At 36.0% G+C, this 23,729-nt stretch overlaps 2 protein-coding genes across 2 annotated transcripts; both read left to right on the top strand.

Moving 5' to 3' along the window:
• The first annotated feature begins 258 nt into the window (after nt 1-258).
• LOC122306541 lies at nt 259-1,620 on the top strand. The gene has a single exon (XM_043118966.1). The coding sequence runs from the start codon at nt 259-261 to the stop codon at nt 1,618-1,620; it is 1,362 nt and encodes a 453-aa protein (XP_042974900.1).
• A 13,418-nt stretch (nt 1,621-15,038) lies between these two features.
• Nucleotides 15,039-18,559, top strand: LOC122306051 (protein SCARECROW-like). The gene is made up of 3 exons (XM_043118391.1): nt 15,039-15,451; nt 15,664-17,776; nt 17,974-18,559. Exons 2-3 carry the CDS (start codon nt 15,777-15,779, stop codon nt 18,422-18,424), a joined length of 2,451 nt encoding a protein of 816 aa, XP_042974325.1. The 5' UTR covers nt 15,039-15,451; nt 15,664-15,776; the 3' UTR covers nt 18,425-18,559.
• The last annotated feature ends 5,170 nt before the right edge of the window (nt 18,560-23,729 follow it).

The raw sequence follows: 23,729 nt of genomic DNA, 5'->3' as shown, positions 1-23,729 counted from the left end.
TAAAGTTCTAGCCATGTCCAAGAGGTCTTTAGATGGGTTATATTTTTGCAAGTGTCCATGCTCTTTGCACAATAGAAACATTAAATTAAACTAAATTATATTAAATGAATAAACAAATAAAATTTTGAAATTGCGGCATGATGGTATAAATAAATTTAAAATGCTAAGATTTTGGTAAAATATATATTCTAAGTACTTGGCATTGAGTTGCATTTTTTGCCTATTCTTTTCTTTGACATATATGTACGGCTTTTGTAGATGGACAAAAGTTGGATGCTAATCACTGATAGACTTAGGTCTAGCGAATATGCCAATGGCGTTAAAGAATTCATTACTTTGGCCCGATCTCATGCTAACGGTAGTGATGAAATTCGTTGTCCATGTACCCTATGCTCGAATAATTATTTCTTACCTTTTAGTGAGGTCGAAAGACATTTGTTCATTAGGGGTATTGATAAAAATTACACAGTGTGGATATTTCACGGCGATGAGGAATATTTATCTTTAAGTGATGATGATAATCTTCACGATTCCCCACATGATGATCAATACATTGATGACGTTGATATTATGTTAGAAGACATTCAGGCTGGCAGATTTAGTGGTGTGCCTTCAAACGAGTCATTCAATGGTGGGGGTACAACCTCAGTCGAACCTGAGTCAACCAAATCTTTCGATCAGTTGTTGGTTGACGCACGTCGTCCTCTTTATGAAGGTTGTACAAAGTATTCAAAACTTTCATTTCTTGTCAAGTTGTTGCACATTAAGACATTGGGTGGTTGGAGTGTGAAGTCGTTCGACATGCTTCTACAATTATTGAAATCAGCTTTTCCCAATGCCCTTTTGCCTAACTCATATCAAGAGTCACGTAGCTTGTTACGAGGGTTGGGCTTTACTTACACCAAAATCCATGCTTGTCCGAATGATTGCATTCTTTATTGGAAAGAAAATGTAGATAAAGAAGAGTGCCCAAAATGTAAGGTGTCAAGGTGGATATTTAGCAAAAGTAAGCAAAAAAGTATTCCTCAGAAGGTCCTGCGACATTTCCCACTGAAGCCAAGATTACAAAGACTGTTTATGTCCCAAAAAATAGTAGCTGAAATGAGATGGCATAGAGACCAGCGCATGAATGAGCATGGTGTTCTAAGACATCCTGCTGACTCTGAGGTCTGGAAGGCATTTGATCAACAATATTCTTGGTTTGCTCAAGATAGCCGCAATGTTAGGCTTGGTCTAGCTAGTGACGGTTTCAACCCATTTAATAATTTGAGTAAACCATATAGTATATGGCTAGTTATACTTGTCCCTTACAACTTGCCCCCGTGGTTATGCACGAAAGATCAATTTTTCATGACTTCACTCCTGATTCCCGGACCGAGGTCACCAGGCAATGAGATCGATGTTTACTTGCAACCTCTAATAGATGAACTAATTGATTTATGGAAAAATGGTGTTGATACTTACGATGCTATGACAGCTCAGACGTTCCGATTACATGCAACTTTATTTTGGACAATTAACGATTTTCCTGCATACGGTAACCTTTCTGGTTGGAGCACTAAGGGAAAAATGGCATGTCCATCGTGTAGGCAAGAAACAGATTCGATGTGGTTGACATAGAGCCGAAAGCATTGTTATATGGGTCATCGTCGATTCCTGCCATCGGGTCACAATTGGAGAAAAAAGAAGAGTATTTTTAATGGCAGTGTAGAACATCGTGAACCACCTGCACACTTGGCAGCTGAAGATATCATCAATGAGATACAAAATATTCCCTTCAATGCTGATTTTGGAAAAGCAAATAAAAAAAAGAAAACGTACCACTGAGGGGTTGAATTGGACGAAAAAAAGTATATTTTTTCAATTGCCATATTGGTCTCGGCTAAAGATTAGACATAATCTAGATGTTATGCACATTGAAAAGAACATATGTGACAACATTTTGGGAACATTGATGAACATAACCGGAAAAACTAAAGATCATGTCAACGCACGCCGTGACCTTTCCAATCTTAATATAAGGAAGGAATTACAACTAAATCAAGATGGACAGCGCATCACTATGCCACATGCATGTTTTACCTTGTATGGAGTTGAGCGGACAGGTTTCTGTAATTGGTTGCATGATGTTAAATTTCCTGATGGCTTTGCTTCTAATATTGCGAGATGTGTTAGTGTTGTTGATTGTAAAATCTCTGGTATGAAAAGTCATGATTGCCATATCTTCATGCAAAGATTACTTCCTGTTGCAATTTCTGGATACCTACGACAAGATATACGATTGGCACTGACTGAATTCAGCACTTTTTTCAAAGAGTTGTGTGCTAGAACGTGTAAAGTTGATGTCTTAGAAAGGCTTCAGGCTGATATCGCTATCATTTTGTGCAAGCTTGAGATGATATTTCCACCTAGCTTCTTTGATGTAATGGTCCACTTAGCCTACCATTTGCCACGTGAGGCCTTGCTTGCGGGACCAGTTCAATATAGGTGGATGTACCCATTCGAGAGGTATTTGGGCAAATTTAAGAAGTATGTTAAGAATAAGGCTCGCCCAGAAGGGTCAATAGCAGAGGCGTATATCCATGTAGAATGCTTAAATTTTTGCTCCATGTATCTCCACGATGTTGAAACTAGGCTAAATCCACAAGAACGGAACTTTGATGGCGGAGAACATGGTGTACAAGATGGCTTACGGATTTTTAGACAGAAGGTACGACCCATGGGTGGCGCATCACGTCACCAACTTGACAAGCAGCTTTTCGTAAAAGCCAATTGGTATGTGCTTAACAATTGCGAAGAGATTGGGCAATACCTCAAGTAAGTTACTTCAACTACTAACCCATGTATATTATTTCAATTGTACCATTATTTTTGTCTATCTTATTAACTGTACCTCAACTTTTCTACAGTGAGCATTATATGCAAATTAGTGAAGATTATTCAGATAATGTTGACTGTATGCATGCTGCGCAATTTCCAAGTTGGTTCAAGACACGTGTATGTCATGCAAGTTTATAATACCAATCCAAACATTTTTCATGCATGTATTTTGTTTTATCAATAGTCAAAAGTTGTTGTTTGATGATGTTCCTTGTTGCAACATGTGGTAGATTCAAAATCTGTGTGTTTCCAATCCTGGTGAAGTCTCGGAGGATTTATATGCTCTAGCGTGTGGTCCTGATCCTTGGGTTGCATCCTATTCTGGTTGCATCATAAATGGCATACGGTTTCACACGAGGCAACGTGAAGAACATCGACGAACCCAAAATTTAGGTGTCCTAGTTATGGGTGAACTAGGCACCCAAAGTGTCGAGTTCTATGGTGTACTAATAGACATTCTGGAATTTCGTTACATGGGATGGCGTCGTGTGTATGTATTTAGATGTGAATGGTTTGACATCTCTGATCCCAGACGAGGGATTCATGTGGGCGATCATCTAACGAGTGTGAATATGTCCCGAACGTTTTATAAGGATGAGCCATTTGTTTTGGCGTGTCAAGCTTTACAAGTGTTTTACCTAAAAAATAGTAGCCTCACTGGTAATTGGTATGTCGTGCAAAAGGTTACAAATAGAAATGTATATGACATTCCACAAGCACCTGATTCTAATGATGATGCATCCGAGGCTAGTGATGTTGATGCATACCAAGAGGATAATTCATCTGCTGCATATGTCTCGGTCCAATTCGATGACGGTGGTATTGTTACTCCAATGCACAGGCTCGATGTTGAGGCTACTCAGATTGATGCGTCAATCATGGGGGATGCTAATCGCAACAATGATGATCATACTTTTATCAATGATGATAACAACGATACCAGTTCGGCTTACAGTGCCGACCACGAGGGAAGCACGGAAGGAGATAATCCCTCAACAGATGATGATAATCTCTCAATAGATGAAGATACAAACTAGCCCAGTGGTAGATATGGTTTAGTGCTATGCCAAAGAAAGCATTGTTCAGCTCTTGAAACAAGTTTAAAATAGCAGCAAATATCTACTGTTTCTAATGATGGAAATTGACAAGGTAAATATATTCTACCCTGGTTTGTTTATTCTTGTACCTACCTAAATAGCAGGATTATTAAAATTCCATTCTATGGTAAAGATAGGGTGTTACTTTGAGTAAATTTTCAAATGAACTATACAGGGGACATGCTGCTGATCCTGTATACTTGAATGTTGGAGCTGAATACATCCTGGGCGATTTTCATGTGGACATAGTGTTTGTTGTAATTATTGAGGTAAGCAACAAACACTGTTTTAGCTACTGCTATAGGGTGTTCTTCCTTCTCTTGACTTATTTTATTGAGTATTAAATATAGTTAGTGATTTCTAATTTTTTTTTTTCAGGTTATGACTAGATAGAGTCTGTTCAAGACTCAAATCCACATAGCTTGATGGAGTCACCAGCGGCTCATCAATCATGATGGATAAATTCTTCCATACAAGTTTTAGGTGTGTTAAGCAAATGAGAGAAGCTATAGCTACTGCTTAGCTATCATAAATTCTAAAAAAAAATCATTCAGATGATATTTGTCAAATGGCATAAAAAGGCAGGGTTGCTATCTGTATTTAACTTATTAGCTAAATGAAGAGGAGATATTGATGGAATAAAAAAATAATTTGAACATGACATGCACAGGTCAAATTCTTGAAATGGTCTGAAATAGTCATAATCATGGCCAATTTTATAACCCAGCATTTTTTAAAAAGATAACCCTTTGCTGCCTACATAATAATAATTTTTATATTTCATGATGGATACAAAATCTGGTGCAAAATGAATGATTAAAGGTTATATATATAAATGGATATTATTATTATTTTTTGATAAGAATATATAAACGGATATTATTGCAGTGATCATATGCCAATTTTGGATTTTGGAAGTTATCTGTATAGCACATGCATGGTTCGAATACCCATGGATTGAACTTGGACATAAATTTATAACAAGTAGAAAAGTAAATAAAATGGCATAAAAGAAAAGAAGATATTCCTTTTAAGTGTTGAGGACAAAAATCTGGCGGGATGGGCTTTATTTAGTTGGGCGGGAAGTAACAAGATTGGGGGACAAGTGGGTAATTTTTCCACTTTTCAGATTTAAAGTCCCAATGCATGTAGGAGATCGAGACAGCAGGAGAGGGATATTTTGCTTCCTTTCAGCAGGCCGTGTACTTAGTTCACAGCTCCATATCTCTCCAAACTTTTAGTTCCCAAACATGAGATGACCTAAATCTTTGGAGCGATAATTTTTGGTCACTTTGCTATGCAGGAGCTGATCAATTAGAGCCTGGTAGGTTCAATACAAAAGCCCAGGCTTAAGCTGCAAATTTGAAGCTGAAGTCCTGATCCTTGTTGTCGAGTGAGGGTTTTTCCCAGACGAGGAGGTTAATTTATATTGCTTTATGATAGGGTAATTTTCTGGGTCTCTTTCACGTCAGGTTAGTCTATAGGGGGTTATTGTCTCTTCATTTTTTGTTTGAAATAGTTATTGTATTTTCTCTTTCAACTTATTTGTTAGTTTATAGTGATTTGTTGGGCAAATTTGAGGTAGTGATTTTCTGAGATATTTAAAACTATTTCTAACAAAGTGCTAGGTTGGGATCTGAGTACTTCACCATCATTCTCACATTAGGATTGAGCAGTTTGTGTGCCATACAACTTTTTAGATGTTGTTTTATAAATATTTGTAGTTAATTTGTCATAAAAAGTGCTATGATGTGGCGTGTGGTTCTTATATATATTAGAAATATTAGTATATGGTAACTCCATATTCAGATTTTCATGAATTTGATGTTGTATTCTATATCATTCTGTGCAGCACTAAAGATCCTGTTTTATAAATACTTGTAGATAATTTGTGTTTACATAATGATCATCACCGATAGACTTATATAGTTGCTCCTCACTAAGGCCATATACGTACATATATACCAAAAATATATAACATTTTTAAATGCTTCTACTTGTCATTAAATTTTAATTTTGCTATAAAGGTTAAATCTTGACTCCATGTTGTTTCAGGCTTTGAGTATAGCGACTTTAATTCTTACCTCCTATTGTTGTGCCTTGCACCTTAGATGGTGCCCTAAATGCTCTAAATTTGCAGTATTTCTACAAATTGATAGCTTAGTAGTTAATAACAAATATTTATATCAACTTGTAGAACATGCCACTAATTGGTAGAGGCAGAACACGACGTAGATTAGAAGGCACAACTGAAGCAAGAAATACAACACCTATTGCTGCCCTCAATCTTAGAGATGATGGAAATTTAAGCTCGGACAACTCAACCCAACAAGCGGATGACGTCCCGAGTATAGAACCCTATTCCCCACCAGATGTTGATTCACCTGGAAACACGAATGGTGATGGTTTATTTAATTTTTTGCCTATACACATTTGTTAATTTGGTTCAAATAAGTTGGTGAGATATTTGATTGGGCAAAGGTGTCAATTAATATAGTGGCTTATTATATATATGTTAGGACCGCCTACTCGAAAACGTGGGCGTGGACCAGCTAAGAGTACGGAGTTTGAGAAGCTTCGCAAGCATGGGAAGATAACATTGAAGATAAATGATGGTGAGACTTCACCTTGCTGTGAAAACTATGTTGTGTTTACAACGAGGGTTACTTGGATATTGAAGCACCATGGCGACTTGAGTCATCCTAGTTGGCATGATGTACCAGAAAATGAACAGCAAGAGTTGATTAGTCATGTTCGGGTAATACAACACCAACTACATGCATGTTCCAATTTAATTTCTGGATTTGAGGTTGTTAATTTAAATGTTAATTTCTAGTAATGAACATTAATAGATAAAAGTTGTTTGTCTCTAGGCTGACTTTATCCTAGATTGGACAAAGAAAAATCATTGCGACACAGTAATGAAGGCTTTGAGGAAGAGGTTCAATCACATTCGGTATGATCTGCATAAAAGATACAAGCAGTATGCGACTAATGAAGAAGCGCTAGCCAATGGCCCCCATTTGGTGAGCCCAGAAAATTGGGTGAAGTTATGCAGTAGATGGTCAAGTGAGGGGTTTAAGGTAAGTCCCCTAAAGAATAAAGTTAATATTGGTCATAATGTGATGATTAATGGATTAGTTATAGTTTTATATCCTGCTTCTGGATGTGTGTCTTCCTCATTATTCAAAATTATTTTATGAGTTGCAGATGATATCTGAGCGAAATAAATGTAATAGGGAAAAGCAACAAACTAACCACACAACTGGAAGAACCTCATTTGTGCGGCTACTGGAAATGAGGGTAAGAATTAGATAGTGGTTTGTAAAATTAAAAGTTGGTATAAACGTTGCATTTGTTATTGATTAGTTTAATTAATGCAAGCTGGTTCTGGTTGTAGTCAGAGAATGATGGTGATAATTTGGTTGATTTTTTCAAAGAGGTGAGGTGGTCAAAGAAGAAGGGGACATTTGTGACTCCCATGATGGAAGAAATGCATGTGAGTGTGTTTCCTATTTTGCTATGAAATGTATCAAATTGTATTGTACAAAGTTCTTTAACCCAAAGTGTGATTTAATGGTGTTGATTAGAACAAGATGGCAGCCAAGATGTCTGAACTTGAGCCTGAGAAGCGGACTAAGGAGGCAGCTGCAGAAGTATTTAGGGAGGTCCTAGGCCATAGGTCAGGATATGCAAGGGGACTGAGCGAGATGGTCATTCCCGAGTCTTCTAGACAACGCACAAATGAACGAGTTGCTGAATTATCAGCAACTGCCGCGAGGCATGAGAAAGATGCTGAGTACTATAAGAGGCAGCTTGATGAATTAAGGGGGAATGTTGAAGTAATTTTGGAGCGGCAACAAGAATACGACAAGTTTATGAATGCATATATGTCAGAGAGGCAGAACCAAGGCGAGTCTCATAGAGAGACTTAGGAACCTGCATGGCTAGCTTTTTTATTAAAGATAAGTTTTTTGTGATTTTGGGTAAGAAGATTACATTCAGTGTAATATAATATAAAACAATCATAGGAATATATGCTAACATTTTGTTGATGCTTGTCAGATTGTGGGACATGGAATGATCTTTTGTAATGGTTTTTTGGAGCTGTGGGCAGCAAGAAGAAATGAGGTTGGAATGATTTTTTGTAAGAGTTTTTTGGAGATGTTGGCAGCAGGAAGAAATGAGGCCCTGGAAATGAGATCAGACCCTGCATATGAGTTGCATCAATCATGTGAACAATCCTTAGCCTCTTTTATATAGATATATATAAATATATATATATATATATATATATTGGAATATTCATATTCCCTTGTCATGATGACACTCGTTGGTACAAAGGACTTTGATGACAATAGATTAGACAACATGATCGATCAGCTAGATTTGTATATACAGATGTCCTGAATGAGGAGCACTGAATTGGTAGGCCAGGATGCATGTTTAAAGGTAAGTTATTTGAATGCAAATTTTGGCATTGGACCTAGGACTTAAAATGTGTTTTTTGTTAATGCATATATATATATGTATGTATATCTGGTTATGCATGAATGAGTATATAGTATTAGTTAGGTTGGCCCATCTATATGTACCCACTATCCATTTACCAAATAATAAAAGCAGTCATTGATTGTCTATATTAGTATTTAGTTTGAAAATATCTACATTTCTATTAGTTGTCTGGTTATGGTGATTGGTATGTACGTAAGATGCTGATTAATTACAACTGTTTACATCTTGTAATTGCAATAGATATCACCTTCTATAGCTTCCTTTTTAATTACAGATTGTTAGTTATATATACTGATTGTTAATATCACTCATCAACTGTTTATATATCATCTGTACGTAGGAATTTGTGATGCCATAATTTCTGATAAAGTGGACCTGTAAAGAGCTTGATTGTTTGCCAAGCTGTAAAGAGGAAAACTGGTTTGTAAAGAGCTGTGAATTTCAAAAGTGGATGGACATAGCTTCCCAGATTGACACTACATCAGCATGCCAATGTTTGAAGGCTTGCTCTTAGGAACACTGGTTAGAAAGATGAGTTATGACATTAATTTATATATATATGATCAGCAGACCTATAATGTTGGCATGTGTATAAGTTAATTAGAAGAACCTGGATGTATTTTGGATATATAGATAGTTGATCATCAAGAGTGTTATTGTGTTGATGGGGAGTGAATATTGTATTGGATATTGATTATAGAATTATCAATGCACGATGAAATTATCAATTTGAATGAATGTGATGATATTATGCTTTATTTCCTGATTGTATCGGTCCCTAATTATAAGTAATCAGCAGGCGTTTATTTTATGATATTATATAGGGTACTGCAAGAAGATAATTTTTTCCGGCTACCCATTTCTAATAAAAAAGCAAAATTCACTTTTACACTGCATGCCTGCCACCATAAATTAATTCTGGCGTTAAAAGTAGCCATGATTATTGCTGCCTAAAAGCTAATTCTAATGGTGAAATATTTTATTACGGCGGTGCGTATTGTAGCCGTGAAAGATTTCTGATTCCTTTTGAGAGTGACATTTACCGGCGACACAAAACAGCCACAACAATTCAATTTCAGATATTAATCATGTAACCAATAAAGTTTTCCTGCGGCAACATATTATCGCCGTAAAATATCAATTATACTGGCGATAAAATTGAATATCTGTGCATATTATTTCCGGCTACTTTGTGTACCTATTGCGGCGAGATTTGGCCGCCGGTAAAAGGCATTGTCGATAACAGTAAAAACAAGCCGGAATTTTCTTTCTGGCGCTAGTCAATAGCGGCTACCGTTCGGCGATAAAAATTAAGCCAGAATTATTTATTTCCGGCTACTTATTATCTTTTTCCGGCTATATTATTTCGCCGGAAAAGCCTATAATTCTTGTAGTCGATTGAGTACTACTTATAGGAATAGAGTGTGATTCTAGTTTATATATGCCAAAAAACGAAATGAAAACACTTTTTAAAACAATAAAAAATATCGCAATCTCAAAAAATGCACAAATATGAATCCAAGCCCGAGTAAAACTTCAAATGAGGTTTCTTCAATTTAATCAATATAACTCATCATTATAGTTTTAGGAACTAGGAACTAACAAATGCTACTTATTGTGAGCAGTGGTGGAACCAACAAATTTTTTTTGGGGCCAACTTTTCTATCGCACGAAATGTTTCTATAAAATAAAAAAAATTACAACATTATAAATCATATCTAGAATTAAATCTCAATAATTTTCCAAATAACATATAAATAAAACTTTAAAAACACAACTTAATGTTTATTTTAGATTTTTGACGACAATATTTCATAAAATAATATTCATTCATTATTATTTTTTAAATATGAAATATTTAAAAATTATTTTCTTCGTACAAACTATAAAGTAATCTTTTATAATGCTATCTTTCATTTTAATACCTAAACTAGTTTATCAAGTTTCGTATAAAATCTATCTATTTTGGTGTCACATTAAGTATAAACTATTACAATTGAGATCTTAAATAAATTTTTCCTTTCTCAATGAAGTTTAGAGAATAAATTATCTCCACTACTTTTCATATAAATTATCAATCTTAAATGATTTTTCTAGTATTTTCACTTTAGATTCTATATTAAGAAATTTAATATTGTATAATAAAAAACTTTAGGGTCAATGCTAATAATTTATTATTTCTCCTAATATTAATTTTAATTTAATTTTAGTGTGGCCACATATTAGAAAATAGATATTATATAGAAATTATACAAAATCTATGAGTTATAGGAAAAAGATTAGAGAAAGACATTTCTATGTATATGAAAATTTTACAAAATTTTAAAAAGTACATGAGAATAAGGAAATTATAAATTTATTTTGGGGGACCAATTTCTATATACATGAAATTATGAATAAAATTTATGGGTTATTTTAAATTAATTTTGAAAAAATTTTGGGGGTTTTTTTTGTGGGGGCGGGAGGATCCACCACTGATTGTGAGTACGCAAATAAATTTTCCTTTTGATAGTTTTTTGAATTACAAAAGAATAAGGATCCATTTGAATGTTAAGCTAAATTGAAATGAATTGAGTTCTTTATGAATATTAATAAGGTGAGATAATGGAGTGAATTTTATGGGACTCACCTAAAATAAATTTAGATGTATTTGGATGTTAAGATGAGTTTAGATGTATTTATATGAAGTTGAAAAAGATTGTAGGTCCTGCATGTAAAAATTTATTAGTTAAAAAAGTTGTGAATCTTACATATAAAAAAGTTTTGAATAAAGATAAATTTGATGATTTAAGAGTTGAGTATTTAGATATTAAACTCAACTTAAAATTAGATTAAACTGATGAAGACATAATAGGCTTACAATCCAAAAATCAAAAGGCCTATATTTTGATATTTTAGTAGTTACCAAGAATACAAATAAAATAATATTATTTTATTATTTTCCCAAATAAAAACACAAACTCCGAGCTTCTAGTCTTCATCCAATTGGGCTACGAGAGCCGTTCTTTCCACTTGAGTAATATTATTACTCTATTTTCTTTTTCTTTTTACTGTTCTGATCTATCTATAGAAAATATAATTAAGGACAAACAAAGATAACGAATTATCTATATATAATTAATGGATAATTTATTTTTTACATATATTTTTTAAAAAAATTCACGACATTATTAAAAACTATTTTTTTAATTATAAAATAAAAAAATAAAAAAGTTAGCACTAGGGCGATGACTAAATCATTTTGTAATAATTAATAACCGGACAATAATTGCATAAATGATTGGAAGCATACACATAAATAAAAATAGAATGTCCAACTAATCCGATGGAAAATGGATCGTTTTTGTCAAATCAATCAATCAAATACGTGTTTTAATATTATTGTATTGGGATACTACAGCATACTGAATTATTTTTTTTTTATTTTTACTTTTGGGTTACCGAGGTTGCGGCGATAATCAATTCGAGTAAGTTATGTATTGAATATTCAAAATTTTGTTTGTTTAAATTTTAATTATTTATTAATAAAATCTTCTTTTTTTTTTTTAATTTGAAAATAGTTCATTTTTACATCGAAAAACTTTCAACCTATTTATGATTTATTTGATTAGTATATTATTTTTAAATTAAAAAAATTTATTTAATTAATTATAAGTTTATAATATTAATAGTTAATTACTCAATTTTATTTTATTAGATAAGTTAGGTACTTATGGATTAAAATCTAAGTTCAATAATTTATATATATATATATATATATATATTTATAAAGTATGGAGATCTCAGTCCATGTAAAGTTAAATGGACAAACTTTTTAATTTGAAAATAAGGAAAAATCTAATTGTAAGTATAACTGCACACCAATATATGCATTGGTCTAATGTGATTAGTTAAAAAGTAAATTTTATTGAAAAAAATACTAATTTAAATTTGAATATGAAAGAATCTGTATTAATAAGTATATTAGTACATGACTTTACTTATATGTAACAAAATTCTTTACGGCAATTTTACTTGCCACAAACAACAATATTCATTTATCTTGTTGTGAGATCATAAACCAGAGTAAAGAAAAACCTAAGGTGCTAAGATTACAATCCAACATATTTATAATAAAAATGAGTAATTACTTAAAATGTAACTATTAAAGCCAAGCTTTATCTACATTTAAAATTATATCTCACTTCTTTGAAAAATTTCTGTTAGGAAAATATTTTAGTTACAAAAAATCTCATAAAAGTAAATTCATAAACTGGCGTGACTTGAATGGATACTTTTAATTTTTATTATAAAATAGATCTAACATATTATATAAAATTATATCAGTTTATAAATTTATTTTTATAAAATCTCTTCATAGTTGCATTACTAATTCCAGTTACGCCAAATATATACGCTCGTGGAACCCTATGTATATGTAATTTGTAATTCCTTGTTTGGCAATTGGCAAAGACATGATCCGTTGCTTGATTAACTTCTCGATCGATCGGTATATGATCATGTGTTGCTTATCTGGAAAACTCTAATCTGCATGTTCTCCTCCCAAATTATCTCCCTCACTTTCCAGGCAGTTACATATATTATATATATATTTATATATATATATATATATATATATGTATGCATCCTGTCTCCTTCCGCTATGGATTGATTATAAGTTCGGAATCAAAGATCTCCACCTCCGGCGACCTCCCGATATTACAATTTAGCACAGATAGATTTTTAAACCATCTTCAATGTACACACCTTAGCCCAAGACTTCGTGCCATGCATCGCCATAAAAGCAAAAGCTGCTATAAATATTTATATATATATATATATATATATATATTTATATAAATTAAAGAGAGTCATGTTCATCTCGAGAGCGAACTTGCTGTCACTTGAGAATAGCACATGATTAAGAGATTCAATATCAAGAGCTAAACAACAATCGCATTTCGAGACAAAGGCCAGAACTATATATACACACACATTTAGTTATGGAATATCTGAGTCAAAAAGACAGGCCGCATGCACTCATGGAAACATGATTTTACACGTAAAGATGAACATGTATGTTCAAAGCTAGGCATATATATGTGCACCGAAACCACTCCTTTGTACCGATACAGTTGTTTTATTGCATACAAGCTCGAGCTTTTGGTACGACATCTTCCGTCTTTTTCCTATCAAATACAAAGAATCGCTTCTGCATGAATATTCTCTTTTCTTTTCCTTTTATCATAATTAATGTGTGCGTTGACAGACTTGTGTGACTTGTTAGAGAAAATGGAGCTAGGGATAGAGGAAAGAGATACTGAAAGGACGAATCCAACTTTCTACACGCCAAAAACCCTCTACGTACTCTCATGTGTATCTTTTATTTTTTATATTCTCCCACCCTTTTTGACAAAAACTTCAACTCGATCTCTTTTCTTTCCTCGTAAACTGTGATCTTTCTTTCTTTATCGTTTCCTCTGTCCATCCAATTTGGTAGTCTGGAACTTTGTATGTATATTGCAGTATGACAGTATTGAATTCACCAATATAGCTAGCTATTATCAGTAAAAACCTCCCAACAACTATTATTTTATCTGTACTACTGAAAAGAACTGCAAAACTTTCTTGTTCTTTCCTTTTCGTTTTCGTTTAGATTGGGAAAAAAGAGGAAAAAGAAACAAAGAAGGCATGGGGCATGAAAGTGGGGATGGGGGGATTTGCAGGTTTTCACCCAGAAAAAGAGATGAGCTCATCATGAAGCAGTGAGTGAGAAGGGGACATGAAAGGGAGAATTAGCTGAAACGTGTATAGCCCATGCAGATCTCCCAACCTTTTTCCCGATCAAGCGTGTAAAAAAATGGAGAGAAAAGGTGAAAATAATCAATCAGGAAGCAGAGAACTGAAAGGGACTTGTATGGTCGATGAGATCTCCCCGTGTTCATCGGTCGGACGTATCTTGGGAGGAGCACTCGATGAGTCTCTCTCTCACGTGTTGCAACGTACACAAACCTCTGCAAGTGTTTGGCAGAGGACCAGAATAAAATAAAGACACAGTAGGTGAAAAATCTGACTATATATTAATGGGATCTATGCTATATGTATTTGTATTTCTTTTCGAATTGTGAAAAATGGTACGAATTAATCTGTAAATAAAAATGTTAAGTGTAATTATTTTTATATATTTTTTTATACATTTTAATGATATAATTAATTGTATATTAAAAAAATTAATTTAATTAATTATATTAATAAAATATATAAAAATAATTATATGTAATATTTTTCATATGTAAAAGTGAGTAGAGGAGAGAGGGAGGGATGTATTTTTTGAAGTTGCAGAAAGATAGATCCTGAGAGAACGAAAAGACTTCCAGCTTTTCTAAAAAACCAAAACTTTTGCACAGTATTTAATTTTTTCTAGTCTTCCAAAAATATCAACCCACTTTTCCCTCGTAAATGTGCTCTTTTTGAGCCAATCGTTATTTATTTTTCCTGTGTGCTGCCAGTTTCAGTCCTAGATCTGTCCATCCGATCTTTGTAGCTTGTATATGGCAATATCTTAGCAAAAGGAGTGCCCCCCTGCTCAAAGTCCAAAACTTCAAACAAACAAAGTCCAAACTCCAGGCTCGCTTCCCCACATGCCCCTTACCTTTTTCTTCTCGATTATGAAAAACACAGAAGCATCCAAAAGCAAGGCTTCGGCGACACCAGGCTTGCTTCCCCACCCACCCCCAACACCTTTTTTTCTTCCTCGGTTATGAGAAAACAGACGCATCCAACAGAAAGGCCTAAGCGTACTTATATTATCATTAATGGAAAAGTGCAAGAAAATAAAAAAGATTGAAAGAACATGGGAGCTCGTGCTAGGTTGAAAGTTGAGAGAGAGAGAGAGAGGAATCCCAGAGGTAGCGGCTGTCCCTATATCCTGCATAGATATCTGCATGGGGATGCTCTTCTCATCTCAGGCAACTCAAATGTGAAAGAATAAATCTTCCCATCACTCCCAACACCCCACTCTTTTTTTATTTTTTAATATTTTTTTAATATTTTTTTTTGAATTTATTTTTTTTGAATTAATTTAATTATTTTATTTATTATTTATATATTAAATATTTGATAAAAAATAAAATAATAAAAATTAAAAAATAGCTGGGATGTTGGGGTGTTGGGATGTTGTGTAGCATAACCCTGAAATGCCCCCTTTCGTGTTATTATTACAACATAAAAATCTAGCCTCTCCCTCTAGCCGAGAAAACACCAGAGCCTCTATTTTTTTCCTCCATCCTTCCGTTATTTGTCTCCATGGCTAGTTGTGCTTTGCTTGATGTTGGTGTCAATGGCAGTAGCAGCGACGAAAATAGAGATCGTAGTAATATCTTCAAAGGTCGAATACCCTTGACCAGTGCCTCCAACACCATTAATGACGACGCCGGCACCTGCGAGGACCTGCCTCAGATCAATCGTGGTCTTCCGCATCGCCAGCCCAACGGAAAGATACTGAGGAAGAGGATGGCCTCTGAGATGGAGATGGAGGTTCAGGCCACCTTTGCCACAACCACCGGCAAGAATGATTATACGAGGTTATCCTGTTCAAGTATTAATGCCACAAGCACCACCGCTGTGTCTTCCATGGGTGGTGGCTCTTTCCCAGCGTTGGCAGCTAGCAACAATATTTGTGTTGCTTCGGGAGATGCTTTCCTCAAACCAAGTCCAAAACAGACCAAGTACTACTCCACTTTGCTAGATTCTTCCACGAATTTGACCACTTCGATTTCAGGCGGGGGCTCTTGTGGGGTTCTATCTTGTGTTACACCTGCGAGCTTAAGTCATGATCATGGCGACGAGAGGCTCTCGCTGCAGCATCAGCATTATCAGCTCCTGAGCCAGGATCCTGCTGTTTGTGGGTTCTCGGGCCTACCCTCGTTTCCTTCCGAGAGCTATCAAAACAATAATAATAATAATAATAGTCACAGCAATATCAGCAGAAGCGTTCCTAACCGGAGTGGTGCCGTTGCTGTCACTCCTTCGACGGAAGATAGCTCCGCCAAAGCGTGGATCGACGGCATCATAAAAGATCTAATCCATAGCTCCAACAACGTTTCAATTCCACAGCTCATCCAAAACGTGAGAGAGATCATCTATCCTTGTAACCCCAACCTCGCCGCCCTCCTTGAGTACAAGCTCCTCTCCCTGACGCCACCCGACCCTTCGCCAATCTACTCGGAGGGAAGAAGTGCGGCGGTTCAGCAGCAGCAGCAGCAGCAAGGCGGCCTGGTGCAAGGTTCTTCAGAGAGGATTAAGTTCAATCAATTAGATTCTGGTAATTTTTCTTCTCCCAAGCAAATAAATCAATTGTACTTGCACCGGGGAATTGCACCGCTGCCTAGCGCTTCTCCTGAGCCTGCCGTCGACAATCATCACCGTCAACAGCAGCAGCAACAACCATGCGCTTCATCACGTCTTTCGTTGAATCAAGTGCAGAAGCAGGGACAACAAGAACAGGAAAATTCTTCATCAGCGGAGACTGAAAGGCAAACAACGCCGACAGCTACTAACACTACAAGTATTAGTAATGGCGTCGCAATCTATTCGAGGGAGAAGAAGGAAGAGATGCGTCAGCAGAAGAGAGACGAAGAGGGCTTACACCTTCTGACCTTGCTCCTGCAATGCGCCGAAGCTGTATCGGCAGATAATTTCGAGGAAGCGAACATGACGCTGCTGGAGATTTCCGAATTGTCGACGCCCTTTGGCACGGCTGCGCAACGGGTGGCAGCATACTTCTCAGAGGCAATGTCCGCAAGACTGCTGAGCTCGTGCCTTGGAATATATGCGGCGCTACCCCATAGCCAGAGCTACAGCCAAAAGATGGCTTCGGCCTTCCAGGTGTTCAACGGCATCAGCCCCCTGGTGAAGTTCTCCCATTTCACGGCCAATCAAGCTATACAAGAAGCATTTGAAAGGGAAGAGAGGGTTCACATTATAGATTTGGACATCATGCAAGGGCTCCAGTGGCCTGGCCTCTTTCACATCCTTGCTTCTAGACCTGGAGGACCTCCTTATGTGCGCCTCACTGGCCTTGGCACCTCCATGGATGCTCTCGAGGCTACCGGCAAGCGCTTGTCGGATTTCGCCGACAAATTGGGACTTCCATTTGAGTTCGTTCCTCTGGCGGAAAAGGTCGGGAACATAGATCCGGAGAGGCTGAATGTCAGCAAGAGGGAAGCACTCGCCGTCCACTGGTTGCAACATTCCCTTTATGATGTAACTGGTTCAGACACCAATACGTTGTGGCTTCTGCAGAGGTATCGCACATATAATTACCTGACTCACGATTCCCACTTACATTAGATTACTATATTAATCGACATAGCTATTTGTAGTTCTTGTTGTCATGTATTTCCCCGGCCCTCCTCTCTCTTCTTTCCATTTATGTCAAAGAAAATTTTGTTTGAATATTGCAGATACCCAAGGGTAATTAACGTTGTTGGCTGATGATCAGGTTGGCTCCAAAAGTGGTGACAGTGGTAGAACAAGACCTGAGTCATGCAGGCTCCTTCTTGGGAAGGTTTGTGGAGGCAATACACTACTACTCGGCGCTTTTCGACTCGTTAGGGGCAAGTAGCTACGGGGAGGAGAGCGAGGAGAGGCATGTGGTAGAGCAGCAGCTGCTATCCAGGGAGATTCGGAACGTGCTGGCGGTCAGGGGGCCGTCGAGAAGCGGAGAGGTGAAGTTCCACAGCTGGAGGGAAAAGCTCCAGCAGTGTGGGTTCAAGGGCCTTTCTTTGGCTGGGAATGCCGCCACCCAGGCAACCTTGCTCCTGGCCATGTTTCCTTCTGAAGGTTATACATTGGTGGAGGACAATGGCACGCTCAAGCTTGGCTGGAAGGACCTTTCCTTGCTCACTGCTTCCGCCTGGAGGCCAAATTTCCTTGCCGCTACTGATTTTTGATTTCCAGTACTATTTGTTCCTTCCAATGCAAGAAAATCCATGCACTTAGCTGTCTAACTTCCCTCAATGATAAATAATTATGCCTCTAAAATTGTTGCCCCTTTCAAGTCAATTATAAGGGCTCAATTCATCTCACTACAGTACTGCTCTATCTGTTCATTGGCAATTACCTCACACAAGCTCAGTACCCCCATTATAACCATACTACAAAATACTGCAAAACTTACAACTATTGACAATTAAGTCATCTGAAGATAAATGAGAATGCAATTTTGTCAATTGGGGATCCCAATTTGGTGATGGTTTTGGGATATTTGTAATTTGCTCTTCTTCTTCTTCTTTGACACAAAAGGTACCATTGATGGAGACCCAAGTCCAGCATCATCGTGTAATGGACAACTTTTTAGAGTATAGTTCAAGTCGAAAGTGTTGTGTAGAAGGGTTGGAGAAATATAGCCATCAAAATGTGACTCAAATAAAAAAGCAAGAAAAGGGCTACTTTCGATTTATCTCCCAAACCTTTTTTTATGTTGTGCTTGCAGTTATGGTCTTTGTTCTGAGCCTTAAATCTTAAAATTACCATAGGAATTGCTGCTTTTCAACTCATAATTTCTTGTACTCCACAACCTTTGACATGAGGATTAGGGGTGTGCAAAATTCTGAAAGCTCCAATTCCAACCGACACCCGCTCAGAGTAAAATTCTGACTTTGTAAGTGGAGTTTGGAGTCGGAATCGGAGTCTGGTAGGACTCAAAACTCCGACTATTAAAAAAAAAACCAGATGCAAAACGTGGTTTTTTTAACTCCTACTTTAAACAATGCCGTTTCCATTTAAATGGGAATAACGTCATTTGATATCACCTATAAGTAACGTTTTTGACATTCTCTATTTCTTCTTCATTTCTTCCTTTTTTCTACTTGCTCTCAGTGTCTCACAATTAGGAGTCACGATTCTCCTCTCTTTGTCTCTCACAGACTCAAACGCCGCACGCCGCCGCTAATTGGTAATTTTAATTTTTAGGATTTTAAATTTAGGAATTTTAGTTACTCCGAATTATTTTTATTATTTCTTATTTACGTTGGTTATTGATTTTAGAATTTGGATTGCATAGATTATATAATTATGTGCGATTTTGTATTGAGGAAATGGTTGTGATGAACTTTGTTGAAGTTTTTGATTTTGGACAGTGAACAGCCTGTGTTTGTTAAAATGTCACTGAGAACAAATCACAAGAAAACTTCATAAAAGACCTCTTTTTTTTACTAAATCACAATATTTTTTTTATATAACCATGTGTATAAAATTGTGTAAATAATTCTACGGCATCATTTTCCTTAATTATTATATATATATAGATATATAGATGTGCGTGAGATAATTAGTGAATACACGTAGTGTTATTTAAGTATAAGTGGTTGCCATCCTGAACATAAAAATATGAACAACTTGGTGGTCGTAGCTATATCTGACGTATATGCTTGTTTATGGCTCTTTAAGAAGTTACTTGGATACTTCTTTAATGGAGTTTGGTGTATTGCTGCAAATTAAAGGAGTACATAATATAGCCATACAAACCACTTTTCTATTTCATTTTTCTCAAGCTTTTATATATAGATTTAATATTTCATAGAAGCCAATCATGTCTTGGACGCCCAATATCCCTAAAATATGTAAAAGCTCAATATATTATATTGGAGGCCTTAAAGTACTAGTCACACTAGCACGCATGATTGACCAACAGGGACAAACATCTAGAAGTCAACATGGGTACTACCTTCAATTGATTTTGGGACAATATTTCCCACCCAGAATGACCTCTTTAATCATAAGTTGGGCTGATTTTGTCATAGTAATTCTCCTTCTGTAATCTTTATGAACAATAATTTTCTTTAGATAATGAAGGAATTATGATTAATTTGGGGACCCAAGTTGTAATTGTGTTCATAGGACAAATAAAAACAGGTCGAAATCATTTGGAAATTGGTTATCTCCTTCAAGTTTGGAGCATGCAACATTGTATTCTTTCATTTTCATGGAGAGGGGAATCCCAAGTAAAGTTTCTTTGACAATCTTTATACTTTCTTTTTCTTATGCCTTTCTCCAAACATAATCCAGCTTTGGGTGAATCAATTCTCTCTTCACACGGTACCACACTTTATGCTTTTTCTTGACTTATACTTGTCTTTGCAAGTGGGCTTCTATCCATGGCACCATGCATTTTATTAGCAGTTTATTAATGCACTACCACTACTACTACTACTGTACTAGTGTGTTATTAGCCTGTTCCCAACTCATTGAACAATATATTAATTCTTGTCTTTAGGAAGTAGAAAAATCTAGGAAAGAATACACCACTTTGCATGTTTGAAAATGGTAGCAGCTCCTCATTATTTTATGGCAATAGACATCCCAAGAATACAATGAAGCTGATTTCCCATATATATATATAATCTTTATTAATTATAAAAAATAGAACAATTATTAACTTGGAACATCAAATTTGTTATTTGTATTGTATCCTATGTAGATGGTTTTGCTCTAATTTTATTTACAGTATTTACATTATATTTTTTCAGCTTCTTTGATTGTAATAATAATATGAATGCGGGATCTAGTGGAAGTAGAGTCTGTGGAGACGATGCCAGTGCTCCTACACTGGTGGGTACTTCCACCCCTAGAACCCCATCTAGACTAACATCTAGAGCAGCTAATTCCTGTGCAAGTAGTCGACTCCTAGTAGATATAGAAGGAGAAAAGGATATGTTCAATAAAGAAGAGGAGATGCCCATTGAGCATGAGCATGATCGACCACCACAAGCTTCTAAAAAACAGTCATGGACATGAGAACATTTCACTAAAATTCCTAGTAATCGTGAGAATCCGCAAGCAAGATGCTACCACTATGGGCAACTTTGTGGTTGCCATTCGAAGAAGTAAGACACCAATGTATTAACAGTACATCTTAATGGTTGCCAGCGGTATAAGATCGCGAAGAGATTGACGGCCACTAATCAAACCAAGCTCAGTTATGAAACTCAAATGGCAACTAATGGTACCGGTACGCATGTTAAGAAGCTTACGATCCCTCAATATAGCGAAAAAATGTTGTGGGAACTACTTGTAGAGATGATCATTACTAATGAGATGCCTTTTACCACAGTTGACAAAAAAGGTTTCAACAAATTTGTACACACTCTTGAGCCACGTTTTCCCATGTCTTCATAGTATATGATTATGCGAGATTGTTTGAAGAGGCATGTGAAAGAGAAAGCGGAAATGAATGAGATCTTTAGTCAGATTGGTCAGAGAGTGTCATTTCCCACTAATAAATAGCCGTCCATATAGAATGTGGACTATATGTGTATAACAGCCCACTTTATAAATAGTGAGTGGATGTTGCATAATTGGATTTAAAGAAATTGTTGATCACAATAGTGCATCCATTGGTGCAATGATGAATGATTTAATTCTGGATTAGGGAATTAAAAAAGTCTTATGTGTCACAGTTGACAATGCTAGTGCTAATGACTAGGGGTGGGTAGCGGGGCCCTGCACCCGGATACCCCGCCCTTGTTTGCCCCGCCCCGCATCTAGTCCCCCTAGTGGGGGCGGGGGGTGTCCCCGCCCCGCCCCCTATATATAAATATTATATATATAAACATAAATATTTATATATATACAAAAACATAAATATATGTTTATATATATAAATATAAATATATCTTTATATTTTACAAATTATGTATATATAAATATATATATATATATATTACAATTGGTTAGACTTGTTTACAAAGTATGCATTATCAAATTTAAAAACTATATAGTTTAAAACTATTACACTACAACTTACATAAAATATACACTAGAAAATTTAAAAATTACATCATTTTTAAATTATAGTTATATTACAAAATTTAAATTTACAATTTGGATCTAAAAATATATTTTTGATCACTTTGGGATCTAAAAATAATTTTTAAATATAATAAAATGTAATTTATATTTAAAGTGAAAATGAGGCGGGGTGGGTATCCGCTCCACACCCTGCCTAGTGGGGTGGATGGGAAAACCTCACCCCCGCACCATGCGGGACGGGGTGCGAGGAGGGGGCTACCCAGCACCGTATGGTGCGGGTAGCACCCCTACCAATGATACTGCAATTGAGTGGTTCAAGAGGAATACGACGGTGAAAGATGATATCATTCGTGGAAAAGACTTTATACATGTTCGATGCTGTGCTTATATCATCAACCTCATAGTTTCTGAGGGTTGAAGAAGATTGATGATTTCATTACCAAAGTCCGCAACATTGTGAGATATGTGAGAGCTTCCCCTTAAAGGCTTGGCAAGTTTAAGGATATAGTCAAATAGCTTCAGATTCCATATTCTGTCATGTTGTACTTGACTTGGATATTTCAACTCGATAGAACTCAATATATATGATGTTGGAAGTGGTGCAGAAGTACGAAAGAGCATTCCAGCAGATGGAGGCCGAGGATGGGGGCCTGAGGTATGCTTTGATGGAGTCTACTGGGGGGAGAAATGGGCTCGGTGTGCCGAATGCAGTTAATTGGGCCAATGTGAAGTGTTTTGTTGATTTTTTGAAATTGTTTTATGATACAACTATGTAGATATCTGGATCCAAATATTGTACTACGAACTTGTACTTCAACGAGCTTTCGAGGATTCATGACGACTTGAAGCATAGTCATGCTAAAACTGAGGGATTATTATTTGCTGTGGCTATGAGAATGAAATCAAAATATGATAAATATTTGGAGAATATTGTGAAAATAAATAGATTATTATTTGTGGCTGCAATTCTTGACCCACGATATAAGTTGAAAATTATAGAATTTTGAGTTATGGACATCATCGGAAAAGAGAAGGCTGAAGAGTTTATTAGAGAGCTGAGAAAGGATATTGATGACTTATATAGCCATTACAACAATAGTGGTAAGCCTGCTCCAGCAAGTGGTAGCCATATATCCTCACACCCGATCAACTTGACATCTTCCTATGATTACAGAGGTGTAGATCTTTCATCATCATTGGTGTAGCGGTATCATCAAAGGCGTGCATCGAGGAATATTATATAGTGTAGATTTGAGATTGAGCACTATTTGATGGAAGATGTCGAGACACCTAGTGATGTATTTTAGTTATTAACATTTCTACCAAGTTTCATATTTTTTCTGGAATAGCTCAAGATTTGCTAGCTATTCCTATCACTATGGTTACCTTTAAGTCTACGTTTAGCACTGGAGGTCGTGTGTTGCATGCTTCTCGAAATTCATTGTC

Source organism: Carya illinoinensis, chromosome 4 (assembly GCF_018687715.1).
Source record: "Carya illinoinensis cultivar Pawnee chromosome 4, C.illinoinensisPawnee_v1, whole genome shotgun sequence".
Taxonomy (NCBI): domain Eukaryota; kingdom Viridiplantae; phylum Streptophyta; class Magnoliopsida; order Fagales; family Juglandaceae; genus Carya; species Carya illinoinensis.
The sequence above is the reverse complement of the archived record's forward strand: the minus strand, read 5'-3'. Positions and strand labels throughout refer to the sequence as shown.

Bases quoted from the DNA above. Each gene is read 5' to 3' on its own strand.
- LOC122306541 (XM_043118966.1), top strand. From the start codon at position 259: ATGGACAAAAGTTGGATGCTAATCACTGATAGACTTAGGTCTAGCGAA.
- LOC122306051 (XM_043118391.1), top strand. From the start codon at position 15,777: ATGGCTAGTTGTGCTTTGCTTGATGTTGGTGTCAATGGCAGTAGCAGC. The intron at 17,777-17,973 runs GTATCGCACATA...GCTGATGATCAG, and splicing joins ACGTTGTGGCTTCTGCAGAG to GTTGGCTCCAAAAGTGGTGA.